At 54.3% G+C, this 18,571-nt stretch overlaps 2 protein-coding genes across 4 annotated transcripts; both read right to left on the reverse strand.

Moving 5' to 3' along the window:
• Nucleotides 1–2,263: 2,263 nt before the first annotated feature.
• On the reverse strand, nt 2,264–10,270 carry LOC117201496 (uncharacterized). 3 transcript variants are annotated; one of them, XM_033429063.2, is made up of 3 exons: nt 9,768–10,270; nt 6,114–9,046; nt 2,264–3,981 (listed from the first exon to the last, which is right to left on the reverse strand). In XM_033429063.2, the coding sequence occupies exons 2-3, from the start codon at nt 7,086–7,088 to the stop codon at nt 3,886–3,888; spliced, it is 1,071 nt and encodes a 356-aa protein (XP_033284954.2). In that variant the 5' UTR covers nt 7,089–9,046; nt 9,768–10,270; the 3' UTR covers nt 2,264–3,885. The 3 variants fall into 3 exon arrangements, with proteins under 3 accessions (XP_033284954.2, XP_033284955.2, XP_033284953.2); XM_033429064.2 differs by having other exon boundaries at nt 2,264–2,926; nt 3,943–3,981; nt 6,114–10,269; XM_033429062.2 differs by having other exon boundaries at nt 6,114–10,269.
• A 2,648-nt stretch (nt 10,271–12,918) lies between these two features.
• ZG16B (zymogen granule protein 16B) lies at nt 12,919–15,180 on the reverse strand. Its single transcript, XM_033429447.2, is given in 5 exon segments — nt 12,919–13,126; nt 13,128–13,279; nt 13,282–13,301; nt 14,407–14,512; nt 14,737–15,180. Coding segments are annotated over 5 exon segments (510 nt in total). The 5' UTR covers nt 14,792–15,180; the 3' UTR covers nt 12,919–12,949.
• Between the last annotated feature and the right edge of the window lie 3,391 nt (nt 15,181–18,571).

Below are 18,571 nucleotides of genomic sequence, written 5' to 3' on the forward strand. Positions count from 1 at the left end.
TGCCTTCTTCTAGTCTTGGATACAGATGTAATGCCTAATCCTTAGCAGCCATCTTATCAACATGAGGCTACGAGTTGAATAACACCTAAATTGACAGTGAACAAAGATTCAGAAGCTGCGGGTGTGAGGACATGGTTGAGAAGTTGCCTCCATCCTAGACAGCCACCTCCATCCTTCTTGTGTGCTTTCAAGCCACTGTTGGTCTGATCTTCTTTTACTGCAGCTAAATGCCTTTGTAACTGATATACCTGCTTCAGACCCTCTGTCAATCTAAAACTATTCTGAACAATCGTTTTTTAATTAATTAATTTTATTTATTTTTGGCTGCATTGGGTCTTTGTTGCTGCACGTGGGCTTTCTCTAGTTGCAGCGAGTGGGGGCTACTCTTCGTTGTGGTGCATGGGCTTCTCATCGTGGTGGCTTCTCTTGTTGCAGAGCACGGGTTCTAGGTGTGTGAGCTTCAGTAATTGTGGCACGTGGGCTCAGTACTTGTGGCTCTCAGGCTCTAGAGCGCAGGCTCAGTAGTTGTGGCACAAAGGCTTAGTTGCTCCGCGGCATGTGGGATCTTCCTGGACCAGGGCTCGAAGCCGTGTCTGCTGCATTGGCAGGCGGATTCTTAACCACTGAGCCACCAGGGAAGCCCCCAGAATAGTTTTAGATTGACAGAAAACTTTTTTGCTTTTTTTTTTTTTTTTACAATAAACACTGTTATCATGGAAACAGTATGTCAGATTTTGTCAGTGCAATCAAATCACACTTAAATTATCCAAATTATGAAGACTTTGAGCTCATACCTATCCACAAGAGCTTTGGACCTTCGGAGGGTGTCCCAGTTAGTTTCATGTTTTCATATCATGCTTACTCAAGAGCAAGTATTTTCTTTCTCTCCCTTTCCTGCTTGAAGTCTCCCAGTCAGTGCTACTGCCCGGGGAGGCATCTGAAGGAGTCTCACCATGACCCCATTGATGGTGCCCTAATGAGTTCACCAGTCTCCTCACCAAGGGCACAAGCTCCCCAAGCTCCCCAGACTGGCTGGGGAGTGTGGAATTCTACGCGAAGGTGGAGACAATGGATTTCCCAGCTCCAAGCCAAACTTTGCTACCTGTGCCCAGGTCGTTGTGCTCATAGTATCACAAAGTCGCTCATGGGAAAGATGACTGGGCCTGTGAGTATGACCTTCAAGGTCTGCAACCTTAGACCTCACATGATGACACCAGGCAGACTGGCAGGCAGCTAGTGAGTAAGAGCGTAACCAGGGCATGCGGGAAGGTGGTGTGTGTCAGACTGTGGGGGCTGTGTTCATCTGCCTCACCACTTGGCCTTGACGCAATGGGCCTGTGGGTCTGATTTCCTGTTGGCAGCTACTAAACAATCACACACAGGCAAACCAGGACAAATACCAGTTTTCAGGGACACAGTTGTCTCAATTCTTACTGAGGGGGGAATAATCACTTTCACAGAACATAGTCTATTTTGCTGGTTCTTCCTCATTTCCCCAACCTCTGTGTGATTGATGCCCCAACATCATATCTGGGACTTCTCTCCTCCTTCACCTACTTGTATCCATGGGTGATAGCATCTGGTGTCATAGCTCTACACACTATCCATAGAGGTGACTCCAGAGTTCTCTCCCTGCATGTCCACTCAACTAATCAACACCCCCTTGTAAATATCATATAGACATCTCATCCTTAAGGTGACCCCAAATGAATCTCAGTATTCCCTCTCAAACTTGCTCCACTGGCAGAATTTCCATCTCAGCACAAAGCAGCTGTCCTTCCTTCCAACTGCTCAGTTTGGGAACCTTGGAGTACTGACAACACCAAGTGTTGGCAAGGATGCAGAGCTCCTGGAACGCTCACATGTTGCTGGTGGGAGTGCAAACTGGTACTGCCCCTGTGGAAAACATGCTGACTGTTTCGTGTAATGTTGAACATCCATGCAGCAATCCTACTCCTAAGATTGATCCAAGAGAGAAGAGAACATATTCTTACAAAATCTGTATGCAGATATTTATAACAGCTTTATTCAGAATTGGTAAAAATTGGAAACAACCCAAATGTTTCTTCAGCTGGTGAATGGATAAGCAAACTGTGGTCCATCCGTTCAGTAGAATTCTACTTAGCAACAAAAATGAACAAACTATACACAACATGGTGAATCTTTTTTTTTTAATCTTTATTTATAAATTTATTTATTTATTTTTAAATTATTTATTTATTTATTTTTGGCTGGGTTGGGTCTTCGTTGCTCCGCACGGGCTTTCTCTATTTGTGGTGAGCGGGGGCTACTCTTCGTTGTGGTGCATGGGCTTCTCATTGCGGTGGCTTCTCTTGTTGCAGAGCATGGACTCTAGGTGCACAGGCTTCAGTAGTTGTGGCATGCGGGCTCAGTAGTTGTGGCTCTCAGGCTCTAGAGCCAGTCTCAGTAGTTGTGGCGCAAGGGCCTAGTTGCTCTGTGGCATTTGGGATCTTCCTGGACCAGGGATCCAACCCATGTCGCCTGCGTTGGCAGGCGGATTCTTAACCACTTCACCACCAGGGAAATCCCTCTTTTATCTTTGTCTGCGTTGGGTCTTTGTTGCTACGCACGGGCTTTCTCTAGTGGCAAGCAGGGGCTACTCTTCGTTGCGGTGTGCAGGCTTCTCATTGTGGTGGCTTCTGTTGCTGCGATGCACGGGCTCTAGGTGAGCGGGCTTCAGTAGTTGTGGCACACAGGCTTAGTTGCTCCGTGGCATGTAGGATCTTCCCAGACCAGGGATTGAACCTGTGTCCCCTGCACTGGCAGGCAGATTCTTAACCACTGCGCCACCAGGGAAGCCCCACAACATGGTGAACCTTAAGCACATGATGCCGAGGGGAGAAAGCTGAACTCCAAAGGCTCCACACCATGATTCCATTTATATGACACTGTTGAAAAGGCAAATCTATAGGGACAGAGAGCAGACGGGTGGTTGCTAGGGGCTGGGGTGGGGAAAGGATTGCCCCCAAAGGGGCATAGGGGGATTTTTTAATAGTGATGGAACTGGCTTTATATCTTGATTGTGGTAATGGTTACATAACTGGATGCATTTATCAAAACTCATAGGACTATAATTTATTAAAAATGGTGAAATTTACTCTGTGTAAACTATACCTCCATAAAACTGATTTTAAAAACCCCAACAACACAAAACTGTGGCATCTTCCTTACGCCTCTCTTCCTCTCATTCTCTAAGTTCAAGCCATCAGCACATCCTGTGAGTTCTATCCTATCTCCAAAATATGTCCAGATCTGGCCACTTCTTTCCCATGCCATCCCAAGCGACTTTCCTCTTTATCCCAGATTTCTGTCATGGCCTCCTAACTGGTCCCACTGCTTCGGCTGTTGTTCCCACCAGGCTGTTCTCAGCACAGCAGCCAGAGTGGTTCTCTTAAAACCTAAGTCAGATCCTTAAAACCTAAGTCAGATCCTGTCATTCTATTCCAAACCCTACTCAGAGTAAATGATGTCATCTTTCCAGCCTCCCTTCTCATCTCTCTCCTCCTTGTTTGTGGGGCTCCAGCCTCTCTGGCTTCCCAGCTGTGTTTGGGAACACAGCAGGCATGCTCCTGCCTCAGGGCCTTTGCACCTAGGGTTTCCTCTTCCCCTGCAGGACTGCATGGCCACTCCCTCCCTTCCTACAAATCTCTACTCAAATGTCACCATGTCATCATCTTGTTTACAATGTTCCTTCCCTCCACTCTTGCTCCTTTCCTTGCTTTCTCTTTTTCCAGCACATTTATTACTATTTAATATATACAATTTATTTCATTTGTTCCTTGTTTATCATCCCCTCCCTAACACACATAACCAGAAGGTAAACCTCTGTCCCTGCATTTGTCATGTTCTCTTATTACTGTCTATTTACTCAGTTATCTTTCCCAGGAAATATTCTGAGCTTATGAAAGGTGAGACCTTTACCTTATCCAGCATGATACAGTCAGTGTCCAGAAAACGGTCCTGGAAAAAAAAAATGTTAGTAAATGTTTCTTGAGTTAATGGTAATGGTAATGAGTATGGTCTATGTCACCAGTTTGGTGGACAATGTGGACACATCTCTTTTGTTTTTCTAATTATTCACTCAAGCACTGAGTTCTCTCCTTAGCAGAAGTCTATTCTTTCTTGAGGCCACCCCATTCTGCCCAGAAATTATCCAAGAATCCTACAGGTTGACTCGGTCTGTAGGGAGGAGTCCTATGAGAACTGGAAAGTCGTGTTATTCCTTCAATTCGGTTCCACTGCTTGGGTCAAGGTCAAGTGGGGACGCCGATGAACACACCTCCTGCCTGCAGTCTGACTCACACTGCCCTCCCCCTCGCCCTGCTTACACTATATGCAAGCTCACTGCCAGCCCGCCCTGGTTTGCACGTGAGGTCTAAGTTTGCAGGTCTTACAGGTTGCACTCAGAGACCAGTCACCCTTCCCACGAGCAGAGCACCCAGGTGGCTATGTTCAAAGGAGCATCTAGCCTCAGCCACCTGCTGAGCTCCAACCCTTAGATATTGCCATTGATGCACATCACTCAGGAGATTTGCCTTTGGGGTCCTTGGGTTTAATTTCTGCTAACTGACCCAGTGGGGACTGTCCCTAATCATCAGAGAAATTCTAATAATGTCAAACTCACTAAATTCAACTTGCCTTGTCCTACTCCACAAATGAAAAGTGAAGGCTTTGCTGTGGATTAACCATGAACCTAGAGATTTCTACTCTCCGTGAGCTGCAGTTTCCTCTGGGAAGAAGGGAGTCAGGAGGTGGCCGGTCCACAGGGAGACATCGTGTGCCCTGGGTGGGACAGGGAGGCCAGGTGGCCATCCCTTAGCAGCGAGTAGGGACCCCAGGTCTCCTGGACACAGGAGGTGATGGGCTGCCTGCTGGATGACGTGGCTTTCACATCTCAGTCTGGGGAGGCCCGACCAGCTCCACCGACCCTGGATCCTAGGAGGGACTGGCCTCAGATGGGCCCTGTGGTACCCGGCCTCCTCTCAGCTGTCTCCCTGGAAGGGGCAGGGCAGGAGTCCGAGAGGACTGCCAGCGAGGAGCGGGCCAGGTCCTGCCCAGCCAGGGCTCCGGGTGACTGCCATCGGTGAGGGACCCACCAACCATCCCTCGGGTGCCATCCAAGGATGCTGACCCTCAAACAGTGTCTGCAGGTGGAGAGTCATGCGGCTGGCCAGGCCTCTGCCTGTTTCTGCTGCTGCATCTGTTGACCGCTGCCCTGCCCCGCCACTGGCCCCTCTGCTCTCCTGTGGGGCCTGGGTCTCTTGCTTCTGTCATCCTCCAGGGAGATTTCTGGTTGGCTGGGACAGGGCCAAGGGGCAGAGGCCTGGCCCTGGGGGCCAGCGAGCCTCCTGGGGAGGTGGGAGGAGGAAGAATCAAGGAGGAGACCCGGAAGCCCCTTCCATCTGGGGTGGCCTCCCCCAGACCAGAAGGAGAATTGGGATTCGCCCTGGTCTTGCACTCCTGGTCTAACAGAGCGGGCTGACTTTATGACCAGAATGGTGACCCTGCCTCCCTGGTCTGTCTTTCCTAGGGGCCCTCAAGGATGTGCTGCCTCCAGGTTGGCCCAGCCCTGGACGTCCCAGCCAAGGGTCCAGGGCCAGTGGGGTGTGCGTAGGAGGTGCTGGAGTAGAAACTGAGAGGAGGGGACACATGTGATGGCTGAGGCTGGGCCCCGTCCCCACCTGCCGGTCTCTCCCGGGGTGGGGCCTATCCAGGGATGCCGGGAAGATTGTGGGAGACCAAGGGGCCCAGGAAAGAATGTGGCTGCAGCAGGTGAGCTGAGGATGGCCTCAAGGGGCACGTGGGTGGGGGCTCCCTCACCCCCCTCAGCTGGGCGCCCTGGGCGTTACTGCTTCCTCGGGTGAGTGGGGTGGGTGGAGGGCGGCCACGGGCTCCTTAGCTGCAGAGGCAGCACCTGCGTCTGTTCCCTCCTAGGTCTTTATTGATTGATTGATCGTGTGCTTTGGAACAGCTGTGCTTTACTAAACAGGACGGCGTCTCCAGCAAGAGTGAAGGGGCATCTCTACACCCGGCTCTGGATGTGGGACTCAGGGTCTGTGTGAGCAGGAAGCTAAACGGATGCCCTGACTCACGTGATTGTGTGTTGTTTTTGTTACTGCTGCTGCTGCTGCTTTTGCTGTGGTCACTGTGGGTGCTGTCTCCACTCTCACTGGGTTGTGGTAGTGGTTGTTGCTGCCGTTGCAGCACGAGTGAGGGCGGCCCCTCAGCCCTGCTGGGCGGCGGGCTCGCCCAGAGCTCGGGGCTCCATGGAGGGCATCCCACACTGCTACTTCCCTGCTGGTCTTGCAGAGTCTCCTGGAGGGCAGGGGCGGCCGAGGCTCACCTGGGGGACACAGACCCTGGTGCTGACATAGTGGGGACACTCCCAGCGCCATCATCCCCGGAAGCTGGCATGTGGGATCATCAGCGCCTCCTGGGTGTTCGGATCCCAGCTCTACTGTGTTGAGGCAGGTGGGTCGCTCCCTCCCTTTCCCATCCCAACTTGACCTCCGTGTCTGTGAACAGTCTCCTTGTCCACCCTCGACCACGGGCAGGGGTGGCCCAGGGGACAGATTCCTGGTGCAGTTAGACTCCCTGAGCCCTCTCACCACAGGGACCTGCATAGGACTTGGGGGCCTTGGGCCAGTGTCCTGGATTCTGCCCGTGGCGGAGCCAGTGCAGTTGAGGCTGAGAGGCTGTGAGATTAGTAGGGCCCTCAGTTCCCAGGCAGATGCCTGGGGCTTGAATTTACTGCCCCAGCCCCTGCCTCCTGGTTCTGGGAGGCGGGAGGAGCTGGGTGGGCAGAGGCGCAGGAGATCCAGTCCTAGCGTGGGTCCTCCCGGCGGTGGCTGGGCCCATCTGGGTTTGGGAGACGTACTAGCAGGTGAGCACCTAGGATAGCCCAGCCTCCCCAGGAAGGGCCTCATCCAGTATGACATGTTCTGTGCCTCTTTGTGATGGGAAAAAAGACTCCTGCGAGGTGACGGTGGCTTCCATCCCCCCTCCAGGTTCTTCGTGTCCCCACTCGGTCCCCACCCCCACACCCCAGCATCCACAGGGAGCAGCATCCTTGCCCAGCCCCTGTGACCTCAGCAGAGGGTGCGCAGGCCCATGGGCTCCGGAAGGCCTCATGCTCGGCTCCTGCCCTCCCTGTCCCTGGGGTGACTGGGGGGGCCACTGCTCTGTTCCATCTATGATGCTTGGATCCCAGTTGGGACTGTAAGCTGGGAATCAGGCTGCGTTGGGCCATACCAGCCTGGTGTCTACACCCATGTGCCAACCTATACAGACTGGATGGGGAACACTGGCAAAGTCTCCCTCAAGCACCTCTGGGTTCCACGCTGTGCCCCTGCTTGAGCCGGTGGCCTTACTCTTGCTTGGGGCCCTGTGAACTCTGAGTGATGCAGTCCAGACTCACCCTTCTGGTGGGATTTGCAATTCAGGAGGCTTGGAGGTGACACAGAAAAAATGGACCTCAAACTGGGGATTTGAAGGTGACAGCCCAGGTGCTTGAGGCTCCAGAGCTCAAAGTGACTCTGGTGCATCGTGACTCCTGGAATAGCTGGTCCTTCACTTAAGCAAAACGCCTCATGTGTATGTTCACATTTATGTTTCTGTGTGTATATGTTTGCGTGTGTGTCTGTATTTGTGTATGTATCTGTGTGTGTCTGTATATGTCTCTATGCATCTATATGTTTGTGTACATGTGTGTGTGTGTGTTTATGTGTCTGTGTACATTCTGTACGTGTCTGTGTTTGGGTGTATCTGCGTGTGTGTCATGTGTGTATGTGATCTGTCTGTGTGTGTGTTCCTCAGAGAGCCCCACATTTGCTGGCAAAAGACAGCAGAAACGGTTCAGTTCCCCCAGCCAGGGGTGCCTCCTCCCCCCACCCCACCTCCCACTTGTGCCGATGGTGAGTGAGGAGGAAGGAGCCTGAACCAAGAGCAAAACCCACGGAGACCTTGCAGGCTGACCTTGGTTGTGATACACACACCAGCCCCTTTGTCATCTGTTTCCCTGGCCACTTCCAGAGGGTGTTTGCAGAGGATCTGGAAGACTGACACTTGTGCTCATAAAACTCCACCCCAACCCCGGCTTGGTGCAACAGACAGAGAGGGTTCTCTTGGGGCCTCTTGGGGGTGGGGTGGAGTGGAGGAGCTGCCCCACCTCCAGCAGCTCCTCTCAGCATCTGGCTGCCCAACCACCCTGGCTGCACGGCTGAATGTCTCTCAAGGGCCCCCTGATGGCTGGCCGGTGGTCCCTGCACCCTGGTGGGCCTCTGGTGGGCCTGGGACTAGTGACACTGTCCAGGGACAGGTTAGGGGCTGGGAGTTCAGTGTGTGGAGAAGAAACAATTCACAGCCCCCAAACAAACGACCCTCCATGGCTCAGCCAGGACGTGGATAAGGAAGAGGTTAGAATGTATGCAGATGTTCCGAAGGCTGACAGGCTGACTTCTGACCAAAGGCCAGATGAAGAGCAGGATCCAAGCCCAGGATAAACCGTCCCTCCGTCAGCCTGGACCCCAGGGCTCAGGTTTGACATGTGCCCGGTTTCTTAACTTTTGTAGAACCACTGAGAAGGAGATCACAGGGGCCAGGCCGGCTCTGCCAAAGTCCCTGTAAGTTCTGGGCCCCGAGTTCCCAGAGCAGCGGAAAGAAACCTGCAAGGAGACTGCCTGCTGTGTGAGTTTTGAAGTGTGTGGGGACACTCAGGAAAGGACATCTCTCCCCCCAGATGGCACCCAGATGGGCACTGGATGGACATCTGAACAGGGGAGCGGGGGTGGGGGGGGCAGAGCGATAGTAGGTTTAAATTCCACAACCACTGGGTAAATTACAACAATTCTCTCAGCCTGGGTTCCCTCATCTGTAAAGATAGGATGTTAACACCCACCTGAGAGGTGTTGTGAGGACTAAATGAGAGAACAATTGTGAAACCGTCTGGCGTTAGGCCTGGCCCCACATGGGTGCAGGATGGATGCTACTGCTCCTTCAGTCCATCCTTCCATCCATCCATCCACCCCTGTTGCAGGAATAAATCAAGTCACAGGAGAATTACTCACACACGTACACAAAACATTGCAACAGAAAGCAGTTTTCACAAGCAGCACTCTGGAACCAGTTCCTTTCTGTTGCATAATTAATTCCTTGCCCCTGGCTTGCTAAAAGGGAAATGTTTCCAGTACTGAGGAGACTCCACTCCTTTTCTGGGGCCCACCTTTCCTGGGGCTGGCAGCTGGGAGCGGGTCGCCTCCCAGTGCTTCCTGGTTGGCAACAACGAGGGTCAGAATGGGACAGTGTTGATGGGAAGAGTGACAGCACTGATCCCCACAGCAGTCACTGCCTTAGACTGGGGAAGGTAGGAGAAGAGGAGCATTTGGAGGAGAGCCGGAAGAGGAGCGGGTGGGGGGAGGAGGGGAGGGAGGGGCCGGAGCAGGCGTGGCGCCAGCTCAGGGGCTGTTGTGGGGACTAATTGCGAAGCACCTTCCTGGGCACGGTTCATCCTTATTTGGGAGCCGGTTCTTGGGAATTCCTTCATCATTCCCACTGCAAACACTGAGGTGTCCTCCGGGCCAAGCCCTGCCCGGGCCCCACGGAGTCACGCGTGGTGGAGACAGCGTCCTGAGACGCTGTTCTCAGAACCTCCGGTCATCAGAATATAAGGCTCGCATAGTGCGCGGGCCCAGGGAGCTTGGGGGCGCCTGGAGCCACTCCCCTTGGGGGCAAGAATCAGGCGGGCTCACGTGTGTGCAGAACCTTTCTTCAACACGGGCATTCAGCATCACTCTGGCCTTGCCGATTGGTACCAGCTCGGGGTCACCTGGCCTCTGGTCCTGACCACCTGGCCGCGAGGAAGCAGGGCGTGGTGGGACCCGAGACCGGCTCAGGACCGCACTGGGCCTCGCTGGGTCCTGCTTCCCCGCGCGGGTCATCAGCTCTCTGGTCACCGCGGCGGGCCGACTGGGCGGACGGCTTCTCGGGGCCAAATCCCCACTTGAAGCCGATTCCCGAAAGGCAGTGGAGCAGGTGCTGGCCGTCGGCGGACGGGAGTGGCAGCCGGGAGGCGGGAGGGCGGGCGCTGAACCGCAGCCCCGCGCGGTACCCGATGGTGGCCTGGCGCCTCCTGCTGGTGCCGCAGCGCAGACGCCGGATGCAGGCCGCCCGGGTGACCCTCTAGCGCGTCTACCGCAGGGACTCCGGCCCGCTACCGCTGGGGGCTCCTTACCGCGGGCTCCAGTGCGCCCTAAACCTCAGCCGGATGCTGGGAGGGAGGCGGACTTTCCGGCCGCACACTCCCCCCTCCAACCCCCCCCCCCCGACTCCAGGACTGATGTTTGCTGTGAAACACCCAAGAGGCACAGAGCCTGGGTATGTGAGGAGGAAGAAATCAGGCAGGCTCTGCCCTAGGCGACCCCCAAGGGGTTGAAGACACAGAAGCAACTGCACGGAACAGAAGGCCGGCTGCGGAGAAAGTGGGAGACAGGGCCCCACCCTTCCCTCATTTAGGTGGAGTTGCTTGTGCTCTTCTAAGTAAATTAAAAGTCTAATCCCACTGCCCCATCGAAGGACTTGCGGGATAACACTGCTGGGGGAGCATCACTCGGATCAGGCCTCCAGACTAGTGTCCTGATCCTGGTGACATCACATCACTGCTTTATTCCCACTGTATCTGAAGCAGCAGCCTCGGAGAGGTTCCGCACCTTGCCTGAGGTCACTAGGGGAGATGGTGGCCAAGGCCAGGCAGGACCCCAGTGACAAGTCCCGAGTCAGGCAATCATTGCCACACCCCATTGCCCCTGATCCACGGAGACCCCTGCTGAGCTCCAGGCACCCCTGGCTCCTCGGCCTCTTCCCAGCCAGCGTTCAGCCCCATTCCCTGTCCCTGGTTCTTGCAAACGTCCCCCAGCTAATGGGCACATGCAGAGCTCAGCACAATCCAACCCATCTCCCCAAGGGACCACACAGGAGGACAGGCTTTCACCTATTCGACCCCTTGTGACAAGTGGGGAGCCCACCTGGGGAAGAGGAAATGTAGAAGAGCTGCCAGCCTGCTAAGCCCTCAGCAAAGACCATACTCAGCACAGCGCAGACAAAGAGCTGGAGATTCCCCTTAACCAAGCCTAAGACTGGAAAATCTCTATTATGAGTTTTGCTGCCCTTTCTGGTTCCCTCCTTCTGCCTTCCCCTGACACAAGAAGAAAAGAACGTCCCGCAAAGCAGCTGCAGATACACCTGTTAAAACGTGCCTTACAAGTGTCCTATGAACACCTGTGCTTTTATTATTGATTCAGTAAAAGGCAAATCTGGGGGTTCCCTGGTGGCCTAGTGGTTAGGATTAGGTGCTTTTACTGCAGAGGCCAGGGTTCGATCCCTGGGGTCGGGGAACCATCCTGCATTGCAAGTGGGGCGTGGCCAAAGTTTAAAAAAAAAGGAAAAAGCAAAACACAAACACCCATAATTTGGAAGCAGTGCTGAGTGTGAATTTCAAGCTATCTGGGACAACTCTAATTGATATGAAGAGGCACAGGCGCTGTTAAAGAGGGGTCCCAGGTCCCTTCTACCAATGGAAACATGAAATTTCCAGTAGAAGACAATGAAAATATCAGTGCTTTTTTCCTGATCCGAGTTCAAGGATTCCTGAATTTTCCCACAGACTCCAGGTTAAGAACCACTAAGTGACTCTCAACCAGCATGTAAAATTAGAATTAGAGAAGAGGAACATGTCAGTGAGTATCACAAAGAGACATGAGGATCCGTTAGGAAACTTTTGCGGTTCTGAGCCCAGACTTTGCAGCCAGACTTCCTCAACCTGAATCCCGACTCTGCCACTTAGTGCTGTGTGACAGGCCGAGCCACTGTGCTCTCTGGGCCTCCGTTTCCTCCTTTTGCAAATGGGGACAATAGACGTCCTGTCCTTCTAGGGCTGCTGGGGCAGGGAGCTGAGGTGGGACAGGGCCTGGCGCTTTACACCGTGGCTGAGTGTTTGGCTGTTGCAGTTTGATGGATGCATTTGATAGAATGTGAAAGGCCTGGGGTCTGCTTTAGTTTTCCTTTAAGCTATAACAAATGACCACTCTTCAAGGAGTGCTGTGCTTGACTACCCCTGGTTCTGGCCTTTGCCCATGTTGATCTCTTGGTCTGCAATGCCCCCCTCCCCTTGTCCCCACCTGGCCAGTTCTCACTCAGCCTTTAGGACTTAGCTCAGATATTGCCTCCTCCAGAAAGGCTTCCCTGAAGCCTACCCCATCACTGGGCATGTGCTACACAAGGCGCTACACCTGTCCCTATCAGTTCAGATGCAGTAACCAACTGCCTCCATCTGCTTCTGCACCTGTCCCCCATCGGGTGTCCCCAGCTGGATAGCTGGCCTCTTAATTTCTCTGGTGTCCAGGGAGCCTGTTGTGGACCAGGCCTTGGCAAATGTATGCTGAGTGAGTGAATTAGTGTATGAATGAATGGTTTCCCTGAAGCCCTTTGCACACTCAGAGAAGCCTGGAATTGAGCCTGGGCAGCACAGGCCACCTGGATGAGCTTGTAGCAGGGAGTGGGGGATGGGGCATCCTCGGAGCCAGGAATCCTCATAGATTATGGGATCTGCCTGGGGTCTGCACGGGCAGGCCCAGCATCCTGGGCAAAATCACCGAGGTCTGGGGTGTCAGACCCACCTCCTGCCTCGTCCTGCAGCTCTGCTCAGTGAGCTCCGCCTCGGAGGCCTCATTCCCCACAAGCTCAGAAGGCTGTGTTCTATCCCAGACTCAAGGACCATGCCTGGACGCCTTGTTGCTTCAGAAGCTTGATTTATTGATGGATTCTGATTCAGAGTCTCAACTCAGACTCCCTTGTGCATGAAGCCCACCACCAGCCAGATGGGCTCAGCAGGGTAACCCAGGTCCCAGCCCTGGAGACCCAGGAGCACTCATTTCTTTTAGGTTGTGGTGCTATCTGGTGGAACAGAGTTCAAGGTTACTAGAGGATAATCCCACTCAAAGCCGATACTGGAAATGCCCAGGAGCCTGTAATGCTCAAAGATTCCAGTGAGCACCTCCTTACTGTTACCTGGGGAGTCAAAAAAGGTCCTGCCACCTTCCTCTCCAAGTGTGGAGAGTGCTTCCTCTCCAGCACTCAAAGTCGGTGTATATGACCAGGTGCTGGAGGAAAAGCTTGTAGGAGCCGTAGATTCCTATAATGTGTTAACCTGGCAGCAGGAGGCATTCCTGGGGCTTCGCACCTGAGACTCCATATTTTTCACTCCAGGGGATCCAAACCTCACCTGGATACTGGGAGGAAGGGGGAGCTTTGAAGGCCTGGGATCCAGGTGACTCACCACCCCCAGGTCCTTTATCCCCTGGTCACCAGCAAGAAGGACAGCCCTGTCACTGCAGCATAAGTCCCTGAGCACGTGACTTTGGGTGCCTGAAACAGGCTTCCTGATCTCAATCCCCTGCTTTGCCACTTTCAAGTTCTGTGATTTTGGGCTTGCTACCTAGCAACTCCAGGCCTCAGTGTGCTCATCTGCAAAGTGGGAGTGATTGGGGGAGCAGTCACTGAGACCTTCCATCAGGAGAGCTCCACAAGGTACCCAGTCACCATGATGCTCAGGAGGTGCCAGCTACTGTCATGACTCAGAGCAGGGAGCTGTCCCTGGGCCCAGGTTTTGGAGCCCCAATCACTCCAACAAGTCCAGGTGGCAGGCCTGAGAAGTAGGTGACTCTTATCTGTGACCTTCCCCGACCTTGGTGCCTGTCCCAGAGCCTCCCCTCCTCATCTGGCCCCACCCACATTCTGTCTCCTTTAGTGTCTGCAGCTCTGGCCCATTCCCTCTCCCAGGTCCCTGGGACCCAGTAAATGCAGAGCAAAGATCCACCCCAGACCTTGAGCAACGCCCCCACCCCATCATTAGTGGAAGACCCTGGGCTTGCTGCCTCTATATACTTCTTGTATTCAATCAGTGGTGCACTCTGACCCTCACTTCATTTTCTCTTTGACCCTAAACTGGGCAGACCTTTCTCCTGCTTTTCCCATCAGGTATTCTCAAACTGAGAGACCATTTATGGTTGAGTTTGGGTTGAAAGGACAAAGTAGGGAGAAGCATCATCTACCCTTCCCTTTAGATCAACCCAGGAAGCAGAGGCCGGACTTGCAGGAGGAGAGAGAAGGGAGTAGAGCTGGTGTGCAGGAGAGGAAGCAGCAGAGGAAAAGGGACAAAAAAAAGGTGATGACTGGTGGCTCCAGGACTCCAAGGACTCAACTGAACTCCTAGGGTCATCAGGAACCCAGTGAGGGTGTTGGGAGAAGGGGCTCTAAGCCCCACTACCCCTGTTCCCAAGACTGGGGCAGGAGTTGGGACACAGCAAGGGGCTCCATGGTCCTGCTCCTACTCACCTCTTAAATATGCCGATAGCACCTACAAACACTCGAATCCCAGTGATTTCATTTTCATAGTCTTTAAAGGTACTGAAATGCCATCCTCCTCCGGGCCCGTACATCTCTATTAGATGAAGAACCAGGTGGGATAAAAGAAAAAAACTACACAGGGACATGTTGGTTATTTCTGCCCAGAAGAGGGTGTACCCCCTCCAGACAATGGGACACGCCTGAGACTAGAGTTAGTCTGTGAGAAGGGCTGGGCCCAGACCCCAGGTCCTGGATGGAGGGAGGTGAGGGTGGCCTCTAGGGGGATGGGCTGGAGGGGAGAGACCCAGCCAGACTTACGCCCTGCCCAGCAGGTGGGGCTCCACAGAAGGGTGAGGGTCAGCCATAGCAGCATGGCTTCTGGCTGGCGAGTGAAGGCCTCCTGGAGAGAAGAGAACAGGCCATCTGACTCTCAGAGATGGGTCCCACCCGATCTCGTTGGCCCATCCATGGCAGGGGGCACTGTCTTACCTGGCCTGGAGAGTCTTGTGGTCCAGTCCTGGCACTGGGGAGTCTTGTTGTACCTGGGCGCCCTCCACCTGGCCCTTTATACCCTCCTGGGCCCTATGGGCCCCCCTCCAGAATGAAGGAACAAAGGGGCCACCAGGGGGACAGAAAGGAGCTGGGAAGTGGGGGCTCTTCCTGGAGGAATCCCCAGAGCCATCCAGGGGGAGGATCCCGGATGTGCTGTGTTTACTGTCTTGGCCCTGTGGCCTACACAAACAAAATGAAACAGTGACAAGCACTGTGGGTCTCTCTCCTGGGTACCTGCACTTGACCTTGACTTTGGAGGTGGGGGAGGTTTCCTGAGAGCCCTTTCCAGCTTGACCAAACGGGGTTCAACCCCACAGGGGTGCTTCGGGGCAGCTGCCCCCAGTAGCTTCATGGGGCCCAGGACTCCTACCTCGTGCAGAACCTGGTCCAGGGCCTTATTCATGCTTGGGCAGAGCCCTGGGTTCCCTGGCCTTTCCCCTCTGGCCCTTAGACAGCCGAAGTGGACAGTCCAGTTCTGAGTGCCTGGTGCCAGGTGGTAGAGACACCCCAGGCACTGGCCCTCCATGGCCTGTCACTGGAAGACGTCTGAGATCTTTCCTTTGTGCTGAGTCTGGTGTAGCTGGGGATGAACTGGGCTGAATGGGCTATGGGATGACCAGCAGCAATGACACAGGACCAGAGGTGCTGTGGGTGGGGACAGGGTGATTCTCCAGGCCAGTTCTCCCCAGAGCTCCTGGGCAAGGCCGAGGGGTCAGACTTGATCTGGGAGGGAATGGGGTGTTTCTTGAGGGCAGGGGATCTGGGGACCCTCTTGGTACAGCAAGCCCAGGCTTTCTGTGACTGGACGGAGCTCAGGCTGTCTGCATGGCCTCCCTGACCTTTGGGAAGAGCCTTGGGGTCACAGTCCTCAATATAGGGGTACTGTGGGCATGGATCTGGAGCCAGATCGGGTCTGAATCCCCACTTCCCTACTTCCTAGGCATGCCCTTTGGGGAGCTCATGTCACTCTCGTATGCTTCAATTGTCCCCTCTGTTATATGTGGGTAGCAATAGACCCCCCTCACAGGTGTTACGAGAATTCAGTGAGATCCTTCTCCATCCACGGGCCTGAACACAAAAGCTTTACACCTGTGGTCAGGTATGCAGGTTATTCTTTGAGCAGCCTTTGGAATCGCCCAAGATAAGACACAACAGACCTGTCTGTCTAGGTGACAGTTTTCATGAATGGTGGTGTCCTCGCTGTGGCGGTGAACTACTCAGGCCTGGAGAAGAAATGGACCCCACAGCTGTGCTGACGCACTGCCACAGGAAACAGGCTGGGCATAGACTGCGGTGTCCTGAACCAACCCCCCCCCGTGTGGTTACAAGGAGAAGGGGTGCAGAGCATGGTGTGGTGTGTTCACAGCCTCACTCGGAAGTGCTGGCTGCCAGGAACTGGGGCGTTGGCTTCATCGAGATGGCTGTGCTGGGGGGGCCTAGGGTCAGGGTGGAGGCCTGTCTAGCTGCCGCCTTCCTTCCTTACATCAGGTCCCTACGCCGGGGTCAGCACACTATGGTCCAAAGGCCAAGTCCGGCCCTCCATTGGTTTTTGCACAATCCGTGAGGTAAGAGTAATTTTTATATTTTTAAATGGTTAGAAAAATTTCAGGAGAAGAATGTGATTCATGGCCAGTTCATGAAATGCCAATGTAATTGTCCACAAACAAGTGTTATTGCCCATTCATTTGCATATCGTCTGGAGCTGCATCCAGGCTGCAAAGGCAGAGCTGGTCAGGTGTGACAGAGACTTTATGGCCCAGAAAACCTGAAACACGTGGCCCTTCACCCACAAAGTCAGGATCCCTGTCCCTACCCTGCAACAGATGCAGCCCTGCCCATGGTCGTGGCTGCAGGCGGCTTGGGGGCTTCATTTGACAACCAGCCTTTAGTGGGCAGAAGGGAGCAGAGAGCAGCTTTGTCCAGAAAGCCGTACCCCTCCTTCTGGCCATGCACTGGTCTCCCTGGACAGGCTCCTAGGGCTCAGGCCACCACTGACTCATGTTGCAAAGATGAGAGCCCCCATTGTCCTCCAGAGCCTTCACCCAGCCACCAGAGGCCTTCAGCCCCATGAATGCATCAGAGGCTGGGCTGGGGAAGGGCAGGGCCAATAGGCTGCAGAGGGGCAGAGAAACCCTCCCGAGGCCCTGGAATCCTCCTGGGGGAGGCGGAGGTGGAAGAGGCCTAGGACCTTGGCAGGCACAGCTCCTAGAGGAAAGGGCCCAGAGACATCACAAAGGGGACTTGTGTTCTTGTCCGAGCCCACCCTCGGGCACTTTTTCTGATAATGCTATCTGTTCTTGAGCCTTCCTTCTAGATGCAGGCTGCCAGGGTTTGAGCCCAGAAGGAGGGTCTGTCTGGGCTGGGACTCCAGGAAGAAGTCCCTGGGGTGGAAGTTGGAGGAAGAAACGGCTGCCAGCCTGGACAAGGAAGGGTTGACAGGACATGCCCGAGAGCACACGGGAGGTGCATTTTCATAGAGTGCATGAGCATGCTTATAAGGGATGCACATGCACACACATGCGTTCAAAATGCACGTGTGCACCACAGGCTCACACGTGGATGCACCCTTTAACACACACACACACGCTTGCCCAGCTTTCCCTACACCCAGGAGCTTGCACTCACCCTGCACAGCCGTGTACAACATGCATACCTATGCTGGAAGCCCCACCCTCAGAGGAGCCCTGCCCCCTTGTCCACCCTGGCCCAGTGCTGGCTGTGAGCCCGCTCGGGAGACTCAACACAGGCCCTTTGTCCCCTGGGATCAGGGCTGCCCACAAGGGGATTTAGCAGCATTGAAACCATAATCCCCTGTGTGGGCGTGCCCCAGATCTCACTCTGTCAGGAGCCTGGAACAATTGGGCCCCCTTCTCCCAGCAGAGGCAGATGCTGGTCTGGCTGGCTTGTGGGTTGGGGGTGGGTCAGGGCTGACATCCTTGCCTCCCTCCCCTCTGGATGTGGGGCTTGCAAAGACCCCTCTGTGCTCTGCAGCCTGAGGCACAGCAGACTGAGGGCCTCTGTCCCCAGCGCACTCAGAGCTGGTGGGCACCTCCCTGCAGCCCTCTGCAAGGAGTCCCACCCTGGCTCGCAGGCTGGATCCTGCGTCCTGGGCTCAGACTCCTGGGGCGAGGTGTGGGTGCTGACTCCTGCACGTGGCCTCATCTGACGCCTTAGGCCCCAGGAATCAGATGGAAGAGCCCGCTGAGTGGGGGAGGGGGAAAGATCAGATGGGAAGGGGCATTTTGTCCCTGCCTCAAGGGAAGTCCAAAGCTGGCCTTTGTGCCCGGGCTTGCCTTCAGGTCACTGCTACCAGACAAGGAGGCCCATCCTAAGGGGAAAACTTGGCTGTGCATTTTTGAAACTCTCGACTCTTCCCCTTTTACTCACTCATTCAAAAATCTCATTGGATGCTCTAAGCAAAACATTTTTCTCCACTTTTCCCCAGAGAAACTCAATACTTTTAATGGAATGCCAGGTCACCCAACAACACATTTTTCTCTAATCTTTTATGTAATTAAAATTCCATTAGTGTTGGGGCTTCCCTGGTGGTGCAGTGGTTGAGAGTCCGCCTGCCGATGCAGGTTCGTGCCCTGGTCTGGGA

The sequence above is a fragment of the Orcinus orca genome, chromosome 16, assembly GCF_937001465.1.
Source record: "Orcinus orca chromosome 16, mOrcOrc1.1, whole genome shotgun sequence".
Classification (NCBI taxonomy): Eukaryota; Metazoa; Chordata; class Mammalia; order Artiodactyla; family Delphinidae; genus Orcinus; species Orcinus orca.

Bases quoted from the DNA above. Each gene is read 5' to 3' on its own strand.
- LOC117201496 (XM_033429063.2), bottom strand. From the start codon at position 7,088: ATGCTGCTCCCTGTGGATGCTGGGGTGTGGGGGTGGGGACCGAGTGGG. The intron at 3,982-6,113 runs GTGAGTCAGGGC...TTTTTTTTCCAG, and splicing joins CAAAAACAACACACAATCAC to GACCGTTTTCTGGACACTGA.